This window comes from Lepidochelys olivacea (assembly GCF_965140295.1).
Source record: "Lepidochelys olivacea isolate rLepOli2 genome assembly, chromosome: 17".
Classification (NCBI taxonomy): Eukaryota; Metazoa; Chordata; order Testudines; family Cheloniidae; genus Lepidochelys; species Lepidochelys olivacea.
Window position 1 is genome coordinate 7714526 of NC_140427.1, and position 17096 is coordinate 7731621.

A 17096-nucleotide genomic window follows, 5' to 3' on the forward strand; every position below is an offset into this window, starting at 1 on the left:
TTACAACAACAACAACAGCAACAATCCAAACTAAAACTTCTCCAGTAGGAACATTGTCTGCTTATCCACTGACACAGAAAGATAAAGGAACAGTGCTGCCTTGAGCAGCAGCTTTCTGCATTATCTGACACTAGTTAATGTTGTTGCAGGGTTTCAGTGCCTTTGAGCGTTCAATCTTGACTCAGATTGATCATATTATGATGGACAAAGAGAGATTACTACGGCGGACACAGACTAAGCGATCTGTGTATAGGGTACTTGGAAAGCTGGAGCAGGAATCTCAGCCCATCCCTGAATCATTGCCCGGATGTTCGGTAAGAGGTTTTGTTTCCAGTGGAAGTGGTGAAATTCTCTGCAAATGAATTAAATGGATCCTTTAACAAGTAATGTTGTTATTGGGAGAGTTATGCAGAAGGTGATGAAGTGACCATATTTGTATTTTAATGGATTAAAAGATGATTGAGGTGCTTTTTGTATTTCACAATGTGTGTGTTGGTTCCTACACTTATTCCTGATAGGCAGAGCAAGACTCAAGGTTGGACCATGCCAGCACTTTACCTTGGTCCTGCAATAGGTGTCAGTTCTGTCACATTCTGCTTCTTAAAGAAGCAACTGCAAAATTTGATCCTAATAATGGGATTTAAAGCTCTTGACCAGGAAGTTGGAACCAAGAATCACATTGCATTTCACCTGCAAAATATTTTAAGTGTCTATATCAACTTAGTATTTAAGGAATAGTAAACACTCAGCTGTAAAAATTAATGTAGAATTATTGCACTTGAAAAAATATTTTTTCCACTACCTTTTTATATAAAGGTCCATATATGCATTGAGGCACAACTACATTTAAGTATAACAATGTGTCAGAGATATCTTATGCAGGCTGTGCCTGTTTCCTAGCTAGGTAATCATAAAACCAGTTCTTTGTTGGCAGTCTTTTTCCATTTCCTTCCCATGTATTAGAAGTCCTTTAATCCTATCCTTATAATAATCAAATGCTTAAAAACTTCCTGTAATGGAAGGTGTTCACCATTCCACCATGCTTTTAAATGTTTGTATGCTTTACATGGTGTCATTGAGGTTGGAGATGGAAAAGGCCCATTGAGTCCTTTCATCCAAACCGTTATCAATCCACGATAGCTCCTAGTTGTATGATTACTCATTTTTTTGTCAAGTTGAGTTAAAAATGGGGCTTCTACCACTTCTCCATGGAGTTCTTTCTACAGCTGAATACATCTAGATCTTGTTCTAACGGGCCCCAAGGCTGTACATATTGAAGAACATAAGGTGTGGAAAATATGGATTAGGGATGATCGCCGCCAAAATCCACCAAAAGTGCGTTAGACTTGCTTTAAGACATGATACCGTGTTTGGGTGCTGCCCGAAGCATAGGCACGTGTGGGCTTATGTCTCTCTGCTGTTTCAGGAGGTCGTCCCTCAAGCCAAATCCAACACCCACCTAAAAGACCTGGATGAGGAGATCTTTGATGACGATGACTTCTACCACCAGGTGGGTCTCTAGAAATCTTTTCTGTGTCTCATGGCTCAAGTTGGCTTTTAGTATTTCTGGAGTTAATGCAGTAAATTCTCAGCAATAAGTTCTTCTGCCCAAAGATTCCTCTTAGAGAAACACCACATTAGTTGCTTGACTGGACATCTGTAATCTCTACCTGTTATCCGTATTTCATGCTGTCCAAAGGCTTTAACTCTGAAATCACTATTCAAGGCTTTATGGGTCAATCCTTCAGCCCTGCCTCATGGGGAGGGGTCTTATGGACTTCATTGAAACTACTCTACCCATGTGGGTCAGGCCTGCTGAATCAGACCAGTCTCTGTAGTTCTCATTGGTGATTATTGCTGTACAAAGAGGAAATCACAGAAGTTTCTACAACTGGATATTTTAAAGAAAAAAACAAATGCTTATGTGGGTGGGAAAGCCCCATCACAAATAGAATTTTTGAAGTTGCTCAGTGGCACATTAGTTACCCTCATCCAAACACAAAACCTGTCTAATCTGCATGAAGATTGAAAGTGGTGCTGGGCTCCCAAAGCTCCTTTCATACTGAAGCAGGGAGACTACACACAGTACTCCGGAGTCTGCAGACTGGGGTGATCATTATGTTTGTAATTCAGTTAGCAAATGATAATGTCAGCCACATAAAATGCATACTGGAAATTACAGTGCTTTGGCGTGATTTGCTAAATTAAGTCCTGGACCAGTGCCCCAAAAAAATAGCTAGTCCAAGGATCCAGAGATGGTTTTAACATCAGGGCTAAACAAATGCCGTTCTATTATTAGAAACCTGGAAATCTCATTAGATCAGGAAGTAAAATAATGCAACAATTGGAGTATGGAGAAGGGAGATTATGTGATTTTTTTAGGGCCTCATAACTAATTCGACCAGACGAGTAGACTTTTCGAATACATGTCCTGGGCTACCAAACAGAGAGAGAACATTTGTGAAGTTGGTATTTATTGTCTACATTTTACAGATTGGAAGAGCACTGAGAAATTTTAAGGGGGTGATTTTTTCAGGAGTCCTCAGCGTTGTTCTAACTCTGCTACTGTTGCTGTCAATGGGAGTTTTATTATTGACTTCTGTGGGATCAGGGTTAGGATAAGGCTAAATGCTTTTGAACGTCTCACCTTGTAAGCAACCTGTTCAAGGTCACACAGGACACAGGTGGCAGACCAGGGAATGGAACCTGTATCTCTTGGGTCCCAGGACTGTGTGTTACAATCCGAGCATCCTGCCTAGCCCTGGGATGAGTTGAACAACATTTCTGTGGCAGGGAGGGACGCAGCAATTCCTGCATTGGAGATTGGCTCCATCTGCACACTTTCAAATGCAGAAAGGGGCTGTTGAACAGCAACTGGCGGGCCAGATCTGTGATGTTAGTGCTAAATATTGGTGTGAGATAATTCTGAGATGCAGACAAATCTGCTCCCATCTTCAGGAGTCCAAGTCTGCAACAAGAGCATCTTGCAGATTAAATCAGCATAATAAAATATCGAAATGAACAGGGAGAAATAGCCCTGACTGGCAAACCTTAGGCCTGTACCGTGCGGGTTTTCTTGGCCCTGAAATGTTAAGTTTTTAAAGAAAAATTGCAGTAGTTGAATGGCCCTTCCTCCTTACCAATAATTTTAACTTCGATACATTCTGATTTCAGAATTATGACTAGTCACATTGTAGCTTTTCCCCTCACTGGTTAATTGGGGTGCTGGGGTTAATCTAAATTAAAACTTAAACTAATAGAGGTCATTGAGGGAAGAGGAACACCTGAGTAAAACAAATGGGGCTGCCAGGCACAACTGTATCTTGGCCATTTCCCAAGAGGGAAGTGGCAGCAAATTGGAGTTGTTTCAGCGTTCTGTAGAGGTGAATGATGGGTGACACTCGTTTAATGTACGGCATCTCCGGAAACGTTCCAGATTGCATTTCTTGCTGTACCAACTGCTGCCGCTCGCACACAGCGAATAGGAACGGGGACCAATCGACAACATCTGGCAGCACAGCAAGGAATGGGTGCAACTCTTGAAACCCCATAGACTCTAAATATGGTGCTTAGGACTGTGGAGGCTTTAATCACTTACCACTCTTTGGCAGCAGGCTACGACAGCTTATCCTAGCCTCGTACATCACGCACAGACATCTGCTGAGCCGCGAGGCAACGACACATTCATTTTCCTTTCTTGCTTTTTTTTTTTTTTTTTTTTTTCTTCCCTTTCTCCCCTTCTCCCCCCCTCCCTCCCTCCCACCCTTCTCCTCTCCTCTTGTCCCCAATATGCTTATTGGGAGAGATGATCTGTAAAGATTACCGCTTCATTGTGTGCAAGTAATTGTGGGGATGCCAGCCCCTTGACAGACACAGCGTAACACCTGTTCCGCTGACCTGGTTAATTTCTTCTGCTGAGTGGGATTTGGCAGAGATTGGAGCTGAAGCCAATTCAGTGATAAGGCTAAAGAAAATGGCTGTATGTTTTCTGTCACCTCCCAATTAAATTGGTTTCATAAAGTGCTTTCCTTTATTTGTCAGGGTAGTGGGCTGGAGCTGAGCGTTGCACTCAGAAGAGGTAGAATGTATTACAATAGGCCTGTGACAATACAATGAATGTGGTTTCTTTCCAGTAGGTCAGACCTAAGCGCGTGCACGTGTAAATATAAAAAAGGACCTGATGTTTCAGAAGTAACGAGCACCCACAGCTCTAATTGATTATTGTGGTAGCTCAGCACCTCTAAAAGTCTGACCGTGTGCATTTCAGTGTTTGTTTTTTAATTATTTAAATGTACAACCAAGCTTTTAGGACTCCCTGTTTTTTTAAATGCCATTTTATTACTGTATTGCATTTTAGATACCTCTTATGTTTATTACAGATCAAATACAAGTTCAAGTACAAGTTATTTCCCCGTCCCTTCAGTCATAGGAAGGACGTTAGGCACACAAGTCAGTGACTAAAGCAGCATTGAGACAGTATAAATATACATACAGTATTGTTATAGGTTACAGTCCTGGAATCTTAAGATTCCACATCTCCTGCAGGAAAGCAGTCTTGTCTTTTACAAGCCAGCAGTGGCATTCACCTTGTAGGGCAGGTGGAATTTTATGATTCAGGACTCAACAATTTGTGTTTCATCCATTCATCCCACTTCCTCCATGTTTGCTTGGTTGTTCTGCAGGCAGACAAGCCTTTCCCTGTCTCATAATGATTTTTATGCTGGTGACCCACATTGAGTTGTAATGTACAGCCATGAGAGAGATGTGGGACACAACTTCCTTATTTAGGCTGTGCCAGATGAGAATAATTAAGCAGCTTCAAAAAGATCCTGATTACTTAGAGCAAGGGGTGTTGAACCCCATTTCATATACAGTTTTAAGGCAAAAAAACTACGTTTTTGGTTTGTTTGTTTTTTAAAGAGCCATGTTTATGTAGAATCCCTTACCGATATTGCAGCATTAAGACTTAAAAACCCAGCCTGCTGCCACAGTGCTGCTAGTCTAACATGCTACAGTGGAGATTTTATTATTAGGATGAAATACTCCCCTAGAAGAGGAGAGAGCTGAAATTGGTTGATCTCTAACAGGAATTAGGTTAATGTTCATATGCTTAAGTGTTCCACTGGTGGCAGCTCTGCCCAGAACAAGTGTTCATCGCTGATGGCAGCAGGCACGCCTAGGGAAAATCAAGAATATCCATCGCTTTTATTCCCACCCTCCCTCCAGCTTCAGTTAAACAGTTTGGCACTGCCTCTGATAATGGCCGGGAGCCATATTATCTTGTGTTGTGATTGTCTCATAGCTAAGTATGGTCACTAGTTGGATGGGAGACTCCAAGGAAAACCTAAGGTCTTCAGCCAGTGGTGGCGGCGGTTCGTTAGATGGGACTATCCCCGTTAGTTAGTACTGTTTCAGGGGCATTTGTCCTAAACTGTTAAATATCTGCTGTGTTCCACCATGGAGATGGATGCATGTCATTGGTTGGCATAGGGCCCAGCTGCTGAAAGGTCTTTAGGTATCTAACCTCCGAGTTAGGTGCCTAAATATCTTCCAGGATTTGGGCTATGGATCTTTGTATCCCTTACGTACTCATAGTTAGTTTGTAAAGCGCTTTGAGATCATCACGGAAAGCTTTGCATCTGTATGTGTTAACTACCTTCCTAGTATTATTGTCCTTAGTGTACTTGTCTACATGATCCGATGTCACAGATGTATTCTGCATGTATTTTAACAATGCATATAAAAATAAGTTAAATGTTTATCTCACTAAACCTCCTGTTCGTGTCTAGTTTTTATCCAAAAGAACTATTTAATCTGAGTTTGTGACAAATCAGCTTCCAGATCTCAAACACTCATTAAGATGTTTCTGGTTCAGTTTACTTTCCTTCTGGGTTGTAGACTGAATTAAATCGTAACAGTCTGGCTTTTTTAAAAACCTTAATTTGATGGCGTAAATTTATCCTCAGGTTCCAACTAAGGGTATGTTTAAAACTGTTCCTGGTCACATACTGTGTGTTTTTTGTCTCACAGGTATTTGATAATGCCATAAACAAGTAATTACTAATCCAGTGAACTATTAAAAGTCAATAATGGTGAAGAATAGAGAGAAGGCTAGTTTTCTGACAAGCTAGTTTACCTTAATTAAACTGTTGAGTGATTAATATGGACAGCTGATCTGGTGGCTTTAATTAGATGCATTTAGAGTTTTGTGTGAATAAGAGATGTCTCGAACCATCCCATAGGTTAATGGGAATACAATACTCTTATCATAGGCATGTATCTTTCAAATGGCTCAGTAGATGGTTAATAATACGTTTTAAAGCTTGATTTGAAACGTCTCCTAATGGGTTATTAGAAAACAGAAACCTAGCATCGTTGGTCTTTTTTTCCATATAAAACTGAATTTCCATAAAATGTTTAAAAAAGTAGTCAAGTTGTTTAGTCCCACAGCTTAGGTTTTTGAATTACAAAATAGGTTACAGAAAACCCAATGCAAACAGGTCCATGGTGATTTTTAAAAAATAATAATAGTTATCAATGGGTCTAAAATTTTCCCATCGCTGTTAAAAACTCAAAGAGCCTAGTGCATGGGAGCTTGACCAGTTTTTCTGTCCAAGTAGAGTGAAGTGCAAAAAGTAAACTAAAAGAACCTTAAAATAGATGTTAATCTTCCACCATTTATGCAGTTTTTAATAATTGTGGGTGGTATTTGTAGCACAGATAAAGGAAAAATAAATACGATTTTCATCTCTACGATGTTCTTCCAAAGAATGAAGGGGAAAAAAATCTAGATCATGAAGTTTTCAGATCAGATGCTGTAATTTATCATATGTTTGTCGATTTTCAGTTCAGAGCAGGAGTAACTCCTTTCCCGGATGTTGTTCCATCTTTTTTCTGATGTAATCTTAGCAGGCAAGAGGATGAGCTGTGCGTGTCCGTATTATTACTTCTTAACTTGGAAGAGAAACTGAACAGGACTTTCCCTTTTCTACCTGATTTGATTAAAAACAAACAAAAAAAAAAAACACAAAAAGCTTTTCCAGTATAGTAGGTGGTATTGTGGCCCTGTGGGATAGGGAGAAAAGGAGTTCTTAAGCTGTTGGAAGGATTTTGTGTTAAAACAAAAGTGATACACAGAGAGTGGAACTTTAAAAAGATTGGTTAAAACTGCTTAATCTCCACTAACAAATACATGGGCAGCTGGTTAAATTTAAATGAGATCGAGACCTCTGAAAAAGTCTATAATCTGCTGCTAGATTTGGTCTTGCTTAGGCTGGGGAGTGACAACGTTTTTGATGAAAGGTGAGTCTTTGCTGCCAAGTCCCAGTGTAGAGTTTCTCATGGTTTGGGTGTGTACAGCTTGTTGGAGTTGTTTCTAATTTCTGAGTATTTGATCAAAAGTCTCCCACTTACAATTGTACTAAGAACAGTGAACATGGTGTGAAATGCTGCTTCTTATATTGTCCTGTGTAGTTAACCCTTGTATTAGTTGAGTGTTAACTGGCTGGCAGACCTCCTGTTTGATATTACTAGTGCATGGAAACTAACCTGACTGACGGTGACTTTCACCTTAAAGTAACCAGTACAGTAACCACATTGAAATACCATGCTGCACCTCTAGGTATACAAGGCTCATTGAATTGAAAGGTGATGGTACAACAACTTACGCACACAACAGGTGGCTTTGATGGAGAGCAGTCTGAAGCCCCAGTTATTTTATAACAAGCATGCCCGCTGTGCCTTTGTTAATTTTACAAAGGTTTTCAATTGCCATGGAGACAAAATAACTTCTTTAAAATCCCAATCATGTTTCAAATGATAACAAGCAACATAAACCAAACTGGTTCCTATCGGATAATATGGCAGCACCTTCTTTTAGCTACCTATTAAACATCGGGTAAGACATAGGTGGATTTAAAAAAAAAAAAATCCTGATTACAATCACAGTTAAATGCAGTAGCATAATGCTCAAAAGTGACTACAAAGGACATCATTAGAAACAAAGCTAGTTTTGATAGACAGTCCTACATTCTGTGTGCGGGAAAGCTCAGTCATGAGCCACAATTGTCCTTGAATAATCTCCTAATGGTGTTTTCTAAATCCCTGTGCTTCTGGCACAGGATCTTTTATGTGTATCTCCTTAACCAGGATAACATTTTTCTCCATTGTGTTTTAAGGGCGACTCTTTCGAAAGCTCTCAGTGGTGGCCCAACTGCTCTCACTGCCGTCAGTGGAAATTTTAACATTGACTTGGGTGAGAGCAGAGCAAGGCGAACGCTGGCTGCTTTTGAAAATCTCACCTTTAATTTTTTTTTTCTGTGCAAATTTCGGTTATCTATTTTTGTCAGCAATTGTGGATTTCAGGATCTCTTATATTCTGATACGTTTTCAGGTTTGTGGAAGCGTGGTGAAGAATTCTGTGTTCTGTTCCGCCAACTCTTGAGATCAACTTTGACAAATCACACGACCTCTCTGTGCCTATATTTACCCAGAGGGCACGTAATGGCTCATGCGGGGGAGGGGTGTTACTAATTTCAATTAAGGCTTTCAACTGCTTTGCGGTACATGCTTGGATGAAAAACACGGTCTTAATGTGAAGTTTTACTAAGGGTATGTCTGTACTACAACCCTAAGTTGACCTGGGTGGGGTTCTGAGAACCAGGACTCTGAGCTCTGCGTAGCTCCCCACCCAGAGCCTAGTTGCCACCCCCCCGCCCCGGGCTACCCGCTCCCAGCTGGGAACGTGTGTGTAAGGGGTGCAGCTGCTTGAGATTCTTGGCTTCCCGAGTGGGGAGCCTCCAGGCAGCAGCTCGGCTGGGAGTGGGGAGCCCGGGGCAGCTGGGCTCTAGCTGCCCGGCTTTCTTGTCAATTTCAGGGCTCGTGAAATTGAGAAGACCCCTAATAGCTGAGGTAAGCAACACAGTGTCTACCTACACAGACACTGTATCGCCCTAACTACATGGACATAAGCCCTACGCCTCTCGTGAAGGTAGCATTATTATGTTGGTGTAGTAGGGCACTTACATCGGTGGGACATGGCTGTAGGGTGTGCACTGACATAGTTAGGTCAACGTAAACTGCCTTATGTTGGCCTAAATGTGTAGTGTAGACCAAACCTGAATGCTAACGTGCACAGATCTAGCCATTGACCACAGTAAAGGTCACCACCTGGCAGCAAAAGCAAATAACGTTCATGTGGATGACTTTATTCCACTCCTTCATAGCTAGAAAATGTGCGTCTGGCCTCCAGATTGCTGCTGTTTTGGGACAGGCGGGGGGCATTTAGGCGGGCTGCAGCACTGTTGCTCTTACTGACGAATGGAACTTTGTGGTGGTCATTTAAAAGGACAGTTTTGTTCCCTTGCTAAGGGGAGAATGAGTTGGGAGGTGGTGGTGGGTGGATAAAAACAAATTATTCAAATCAAAGCCTTTTACTGCTGATACTGCTTAACTCCAATTCTGTCTTCACACATCAGGGCTTAATGCTGATAGTGATTTACTTACACTTCCTAGTTAATAATTAGACATTGGGAGACACCATAGATCACTCCTAATGGAATATATGGGGTCTGATGAGAGTTTTCTGTTTTGACTAATAAATTTTAGCTGGAATCACCAGGCTTAATGAAATATTACGGCTTTGGAAGTATTTTAGGTCTTGTGCTGAAAAAATAGTGTTACTTTATTCAGTAAATGAATTGATCATTCATTGTGTATCCTGAGCCCTACCTGGCTCTGGAGCATGGGCTGAATGCAAGACTGTGAACTAGAAAGTGGAAAAACTAATCAAATCCTTAAAGACCAGAGGCAGCCAGGCAGGTCTACGCTGACTTTTTCAGTGGTAGCCTCTGGCTACATCCACTTTGATTTTAGTCACCATTGTTAGCATGATTTATAACTTCGGCTTTAAGACTCACACTATTTAGATGTAATAAGATGCTTCGTGGTTTTTATTTCCATTTCCTAATTTCCCTCCTGTCCCTGATTTTTTCCCCCTTCCCCTCCTTTCTACCCCCACAACCTCTTGAATCTTGCAGTTGCCCTGCACTGAAAGAACATTTCACCTTCGGTTCCCAGGTGAAGAAAACAGGTCTTTCTTGACTGACGGCTGAACTGCTTATGGACCTGTTGGCTCATGGGTGCTGCTCCAGTTTACAAGCTTTAGTCTCCTCCTGTTGTTGCATGCAACTTTCCCTTGTTAACACTAATGAGAGGGATTCTCTGTAGTGCAGAATAATAGACCCCAAAGGGATAAAAAGATGTCCGCTTTACTCTGACAGCAAGTGCCCTTATGCAGTTAATTTATGGAAGAGCCACACCCCCGTGACCAGTGTCCTAACTGCTGCAGAGTGCAGATTCTCTTGTCCTCGATGCTCACACTGCAACACGTTAGCGGTCCTGTCTACCGAGCATCTGTGGCCAGAGCTCCGATGGAGGGATCCATCTCACTCACCACCATGCCAAAAATTCCATTAAAAGCCTGCAGGAGCAACTGCACCTCGTGCTGTCTATCTTGGGGGTAGCTGCAGCTGCACCTTTTAGCCACCAAACTCTGGATTTGGTGAGCCACCAGGGGGAGGGGTTCCCTCTGCTGCAGATGTCTTGCTGCACAGGTTTTGAGTTTAACTCAGGATATGACAGCAGAAGTAATCCAGCTGATCTTGCCTGTCATGACAAAGGCACCTCCTCAGATATTCAGGTCCTAGACCGCTCAGAGATGTATAGATTGTACCTACTGCCTTGTACTGCACCCTGAAGCCCCAAAGGGGTAGCTAGTGCAAGGGGTTGCATAGGAATGATACATACTCACAGTCACCCATCCCAGTTAGGAGGCAAGCAACGGTGTTCTGTGCCACGGAAGCTCCTTATAGAGTGCCCTGCAGTAATGCAGTCTGGAGTGAATGTTGATTAGATACACTGTGGTCACAGTGGTGCCGTTAATCCATTCTAGATTCAGGAAGACATTTCCCTCTTGAGATTGCGTAGGTTCAGTGCAAACATAGAGAGTCCAGATGGATGTCTGAGGGTTGGCACTGTACCTTTTAGCAAAGCAACACAGTAGAGCCGGGGTTCTCAAACGTCATTGTTTCGCGACCCGCTTCTGAGAACAAAAATTACTGACCCCAGGAGGAGGGACCGAAGCCTGAGCCCGCCCAAGCCCCGCTGCCCCAGGGTGTGTGTGTGTGTGTGTGGGGGGGACGGACCCAAAGCCCAAGGGCTTCAGCCCTAGGCAGGGGGCCTGTAACCTGAGCCCCGCCACCTAGAGCTGAAGACCTTGGGCTTTGGCTCCGGCCCTGGGTAGAGGGTCTCGGGTTTTGGCCCCAGGCCCCAGCAAGTCTAAGCCAGCCCTGGCAACTCCATTAAAATGTGGTTGCGACCCGCTTCGGGGTCCCAACCCACAGTTTGAGAACCGCTGCAGTAGAGCATAGAGATATGGCAACTTCGGGAACTATTTTTTTCTTATGCATATTAGCAATCAAACAATGACGGAACCATTGCGGAAGATGTGTTGATAGATAATTGGACTATCGCCTTGTGTTTATGTACCATGTACCGGGATGCAGACAGCCTTCTGCAAGTTAGCATTTGTAATGAAAACGTAAATACTTTAGAGGCAAGGCATTTGTAGTTAAAGTTTTGACTAGTGGAGTCCGTTCTAAATAGACCTTGGATTTCTGATGTTTCGGAAACTCTTCCTGCCTGAGATTCGTCAACGTAGTGACACGTGTATTTATCCTCCAAGAGCTTGTGTTCATATGTAAACATGCCTTTTAGGATCCTAATTTGGAACAAAGGCGTCTCCACAGATGTATTCAGAGCTCAGTGCAAGTTTAAATAATAAGTAATTTAGAAGTTAGCATGCACATTGGGCAGGTAATGAATAGAATATATATTGTGTGTGTGTGTGTCTCATGAATCCGATTGATGGGATCCTGTCAACGCTTTCAAAGCTTCTACCATAAATTGCTTGCCTTTCTTACCTTGATGCTCTTAGGATATCCACAATGCAGTCACACATGTACTCGCGTGTACTTGACGTGTTCTAACTACAGTGAGGGTCTGTAATTTATCAAAGATGTTCATCTTGGGGATTCTTACCCCACCACTTGCTTCTGGCAGTGTTCTAGCCAGGATACTGAGCTAGGTTGGACCAGTGTTTTAATCCAGTATGATACTCTCAAGGGGCAGTATCATCATGAATGGGTAATGATGGGACCCCTATAGAATGTAGATGATTTTACAGTGAAATAGGTTACACCTGCAGTAGTTGATTAACCTAAAATAACTCACTAGTTTGTACCACTGCTTGTGTCTGTGCTGCTGGGAGCTGTTCCTCAAGCATTTGGAGTAAAAAAAATAAATATGGGGAATGTGTAGAAAAGATATTATAAAGTAGATGTGTGTATTTACATAATTGCATATTTCGTATAGTGTTTTAGGGGTGGGTACTGTTAATGTGCATAAGAAGGCTTTTGCAATTCTCTTCTCTCACTGTCAGGATAAATCATCCCCCAAGGGCCAGTTCCCTGCAATACAAACTAAGGTTGTCTTAAACAGTGCCCTTGTGATGTATTTATGATCGATATTCCCTGTTTGCATATGGGGAAACCTGAGCCACAAAGAGGTTAGGTGACTTTCCCAAGGTTGTACAGTGAGTTGGTGTCAGAGTTGGGACTAGAACCCAGGTTGCGTAACTCGCTCCCCATACTTTATCCACTCGTCTGTGTTGCTCCCCAGTTGTATGGCGTTGCAGTTATTTGTACTTCTGTGTGCTGGAAAGGACAATGTCCATATAAGCATTTTCCAGGCTGTGGGTAAGTGGATACTGTACGTGAGGAAGGAATCATGAATTTTCATAGTAGTAAGTGGAGAAGGGACGGAACAGGAAAACTGCCTTTTATTCTTCAAAGCTGCTGATTGCATTACTGGGCTGCAGTATCCCAATCTCTGCCAGCACTACCCTATAGCTTTCCCTATGCACTTGTGTCAAAGAACCAAGATAAGTGTGGATGGTGAACATACCGTTGCTGGAATAGGAAGAAACCACTGGAACGTAGCCACACCATTTCTTCCTGTTTTTAAAACTCTCCCTCCCACCTTGCTTCTGACAGAATATTGACTGGAAACCAAGATCCCATTTTTGCTTAGCCTTAAGGGCAGCCGTTTACAGAGAAGCAGAGTTACACAGGTTTACTGTGTCGTATGTCTGTGTAACACTGGATTTGGATCTTGTATTTAGCTGCCAGAAGTGACTGTGATGAAGTGGGAGAGATAAACTGATAGATTGTGTGCCAGAAAGATGTTGGGAATCAATCAGATAAACGGGGCAGAGAAATAGCTTGCTGTTTTCTAGTGATAATAAACCAGTGGCCTCTGGTCCCTGCATTTTTAAGTGTAATTGCTGTGGAAATAATCTCCCAATATAAGCAAATGAAAAAACATCACGGGAGGTGTTCTTAATTGAGCTTGAGTTGCCTTTTCTCTTTCGCAATAAAATGTGTGACTTTTGAAGGTGGGGGTACAAAGCTTCCTTTTGTTGTTTAAGTCTCTACTTTATTTAAAAGAAAAAAACCCTCAGGAGATATTTATTGGTAAATGTTGGTAAACATTAATTTCACTGTATACATACAAACTGATACAGAAATATTTCCATCGATGAAAATAGAAATTCACAGATGGCCAAAGTAAGAAAAACGCTGCTTGAGAACTTTAGAATTTGATTTAAGACTATTTGCTTTGTATATTTTGACATGTGAAGTTGACAAATTTGTGTTTTAATGGTTATCAAGCTTTAACTTTTTGAATCTCTATATCTGCTGTCATTAAATGATGTCTGACTACCCTCCATAATTTTCCACAACTGTTCAAATTTAAATAATCAAAAATGCTAAAAATAAACATACATTATTATCCATCAAAATTATATATATATATATATATATATATATATATATATATAAAAATCAAAGAATGCCAAGTCTATTTAGATCACTTTTTTTGAGGGGGGGGGGAAGAGGGGGTGATTTTCACCTGCTTATTTCAGTGATTTGCTCATACTGTTGGAATCCCCATAGTGCATTAGTTTCTTACATAGAGCAATACTTGAGGACATCTTTTAATGTCACAGCTGTGCAGAGGTGATTGGAAGCAGAGTCTAAGGCAGGCTGTTGTAAATTGTAGCGTTTGGATGTGGAGGGGAGTGTACATTTGGGGGGCAGTGATTGAAATGAATGGAAATCTTTCTGTTGATTGTTATGGTACCTCAATTAGCCACTGGACTCCAGCTGTGCCTGTTGTGCAGAGGTACAAGGCGGGGGAAGCCCTCCTTAGACATCTTTGTGAAAGACAAAAAGACTGATTCTTCAGTTTCTTTTGAGTTTCAAATGCCATTTGAGATGCAGCCTGTTGTATTAATTTAGATGGAATATATGGGACAGAGCTGTTAACATAAGCCAGTCGCTGTCCATCATTAAACAGTGTTAAACAAGGTTTGGGGTTTGGTATACAGAAACCTCAGCCTGTTTAGTACCGTGGTGCAAACACCAGTAAAAATCCTTTCAGCTTTTTATTAAAAATACAGAAAAGAACTAAAAGAGTTAAAGCATTTGGAAGGTTAAATGTTGATTAAGACTTTCATTTTAACATTTCTTGTTTCCTTTCCCGTTAACTGGAGAGAGTTTTAGAAGGAACCCCCCCCCTCTTGTCTGACAGTCTCTTAGATGGTTTCAAAGATGGTGATATCTGTCCTTTTGGGGAAAAAAGAAGACGTTAGTTGAGATGAGCTGCAGCTGTTAAAGTCTGATCCCATTTCATTTCAGGTGGTGTTGGGGATTCTCTTGGAGCTGGTAGGGGTGGTGATGTCATCTTGATACCTCTCTTCGGCCAAACTGGTCAGGGTGTCCCTCAGGATGAGGACAAAGATGGTCCAAGGTCCCAGTAGACAGTGGGGGTGACAGACAGGATGGTAAAGCTTGCATCAGTAGTTTCCATCTGTTCTTTCTATTTCCCCCCCAAAGTGTCCTCCTTTATGAACCCAAAAAGAGAGCGATGGGTAGAATAGCTCATCCCCTCATTATTTTGTCCATCAATTGGGCCTAATATCTGACACTCCAATTTTGATTAGTTAATTTCTGGTTCCACATCTTCTGTTTTTAACCAAGCATGATTTTAACATAGTCCTTGAACCATCTCAGTAGACCCTTTTGTTGACAGTCTGTCTCCTTTTCCCATCCATATTTGTTATAGGTTATTGTGACATCTTATGAACCTTCACATACTTTTTACGGTTAAGTGCAAATTAGAGTAAATTTGTAGGTTCACAACAGGAACTCTGTCACCATGAATGAAACAGTGACATTTTGGGAAGTCTGCAACTTGGGAAGTCATGTTGTATTTATTTTTGTTCTGTACGCAAGCTATACAGCATATAATATCTAGCTCGTGGTGTTAAACAGACATTGGTCAGGTATCCCAGAAGGCTGCATGCGACACCCTACTGACTGAGGAAGGTGCACAGATAAAACCCAACCTTTTCCCCAGAACTTGGAAAGGAAATAGGAAGGTCTGTTTTAGCATCTGGACGCCGGCTGTAAAGCATTCTGCCTTGCTGCTCCTCAGAGCAAACGTGATTGCCTTACCGGTGTGACTCTTATTTTGTGTAGTTTTTTTTTTTTTTTTTAAATGTTAGGAGAGGCAAGTGGGATTACGGGGCAGAGGTATCAGTGCAGCCCCTGAAATATAGCCCTCAAAACACCCACTGTTAATGGAAGCAGTGTACGTAATTCCCCACAGCCTCTGAAAATTCAGCCTCTTTTGTGCCTCCCAGAGACCAAAGAACCTGCAGGTCAGTGGAGTGCTACCTCAGCCATTCACCCTGTCTGCTCTGTTGAGGGAAGAGAGGCCATATTCCATTTGTAAGGCTTCTTTCTAGCTAAGGCGCTTGGAAGGATCTGAGCGTATCATTCCATTGTAGAATCACCACTTTTTCTGCAGTTCCACCCCCCCCCTTTTTTTTTTTAACTGCCAAAAGCCACTCAGTATCGTGCTTTCAGTTCAGACAGTGGGACCCCCTCCGAGATCACTGCTCATTGTAAATGATAGGAGGCATTGCGTAGCCAGATGTTGCAATACACTGGTCTCATAGAGGAAAGTGGAGTCTGAGAGAAGTTGCTTGTCATATTGGACGAAGTTGTCGAAGTGGGTGCAGTTCCGTTCAAGACAATACTTGTAACGGGATTAGATGAAATAAAAATGGGGTATGTGCAGGTAGAAGTAAACTTCCTGTCTTGGGCATTTTTTACATATTTACCTAGTATAAGGGGCAAATAAACACTCACTCACTCCTCTGAAGCATCTGAAACTGACCGACAGGTTACCCTACACACTATAGGTCTTATTTTGTATGACAGTTCCTGTGCTCCCATGAGCTGCACCTTTGTACACCACCTAGGACTACACTGTTTGTATTATGAGACTGCCTACTTCACTCTTTAAGCTCCCCTAAGAAATGGTGCTGAATTCTCAAGGATGGCTTTTCATTTTCAGTTACTGCCCAGCGCTGGCTGATCCACCACCATCCCACCCATTTAGACGTAAGATCATCAGTTCTTCGTCCCATTGGTGGGAGACTAACGTTTGATCCAGTGTGCTACAGCATCCTTCCCCTCTATAGCTGCCTGACCTTCTCAGCTGATACAGATGGGTCGGGCTAAACTAATCATAAAATGATGAAGGGAATGCTGCACTAGTCATTGATCCATCTGAAATTAACTGTAGCACAATAAGTCTTCCTAATGGCCTTCAGTTATGTGCTCCAGTCATGGTTTTTTTTTCTTTTCTAAAGAAGGGGTTAACATGAATTCACCTGCTCTTTTGCCACTGGGTTTTGTTTTATCGATTGTACTTTTTTCAGAGGCATCCTTGCCATGTCACTCAAAATTCCTGCTGTCTTGTAAAGCTAGCTGGGGCTAAGAAAACAGTAATGCCTTTGGTATGTGGACAGGGTTTCTCAAAAAAAAAAAAAAATAATAATAATAATAATAATTAAGGCAGCGAGATGCACAAATTCTACCTAAATTCCTGAGGCTCCTTTGAAA

At 41.9% G+C, this 17096-nt stretch overlaps 1 protein-coding gene across 2 annotated transcripts in view; it reads left to right on the plus strand.

Moving 5' to 3' along the window:
- The window catches only part of AATF (apoptosis antagonizing transcription factor), an 86221-nt gene that overhangs the window by 37359 nt on the left and 31766 nt on the right, over positions 1–17096 (plus strand). For both annotated transcript variants that reach the window (XM_084650847.1, XM_084650846.1), the window contains exons 7-8: positions 150–314; positions 1427–1510. In XM_084650847.1, coding sequence (XP_084506973.1) covers positions 150–314; positions 1427–1510 — 249 coding nt within the window. The remainder of the gene's footprint in view (positions 1–149; positions 315–1426; positions 1511–17096) is intronic.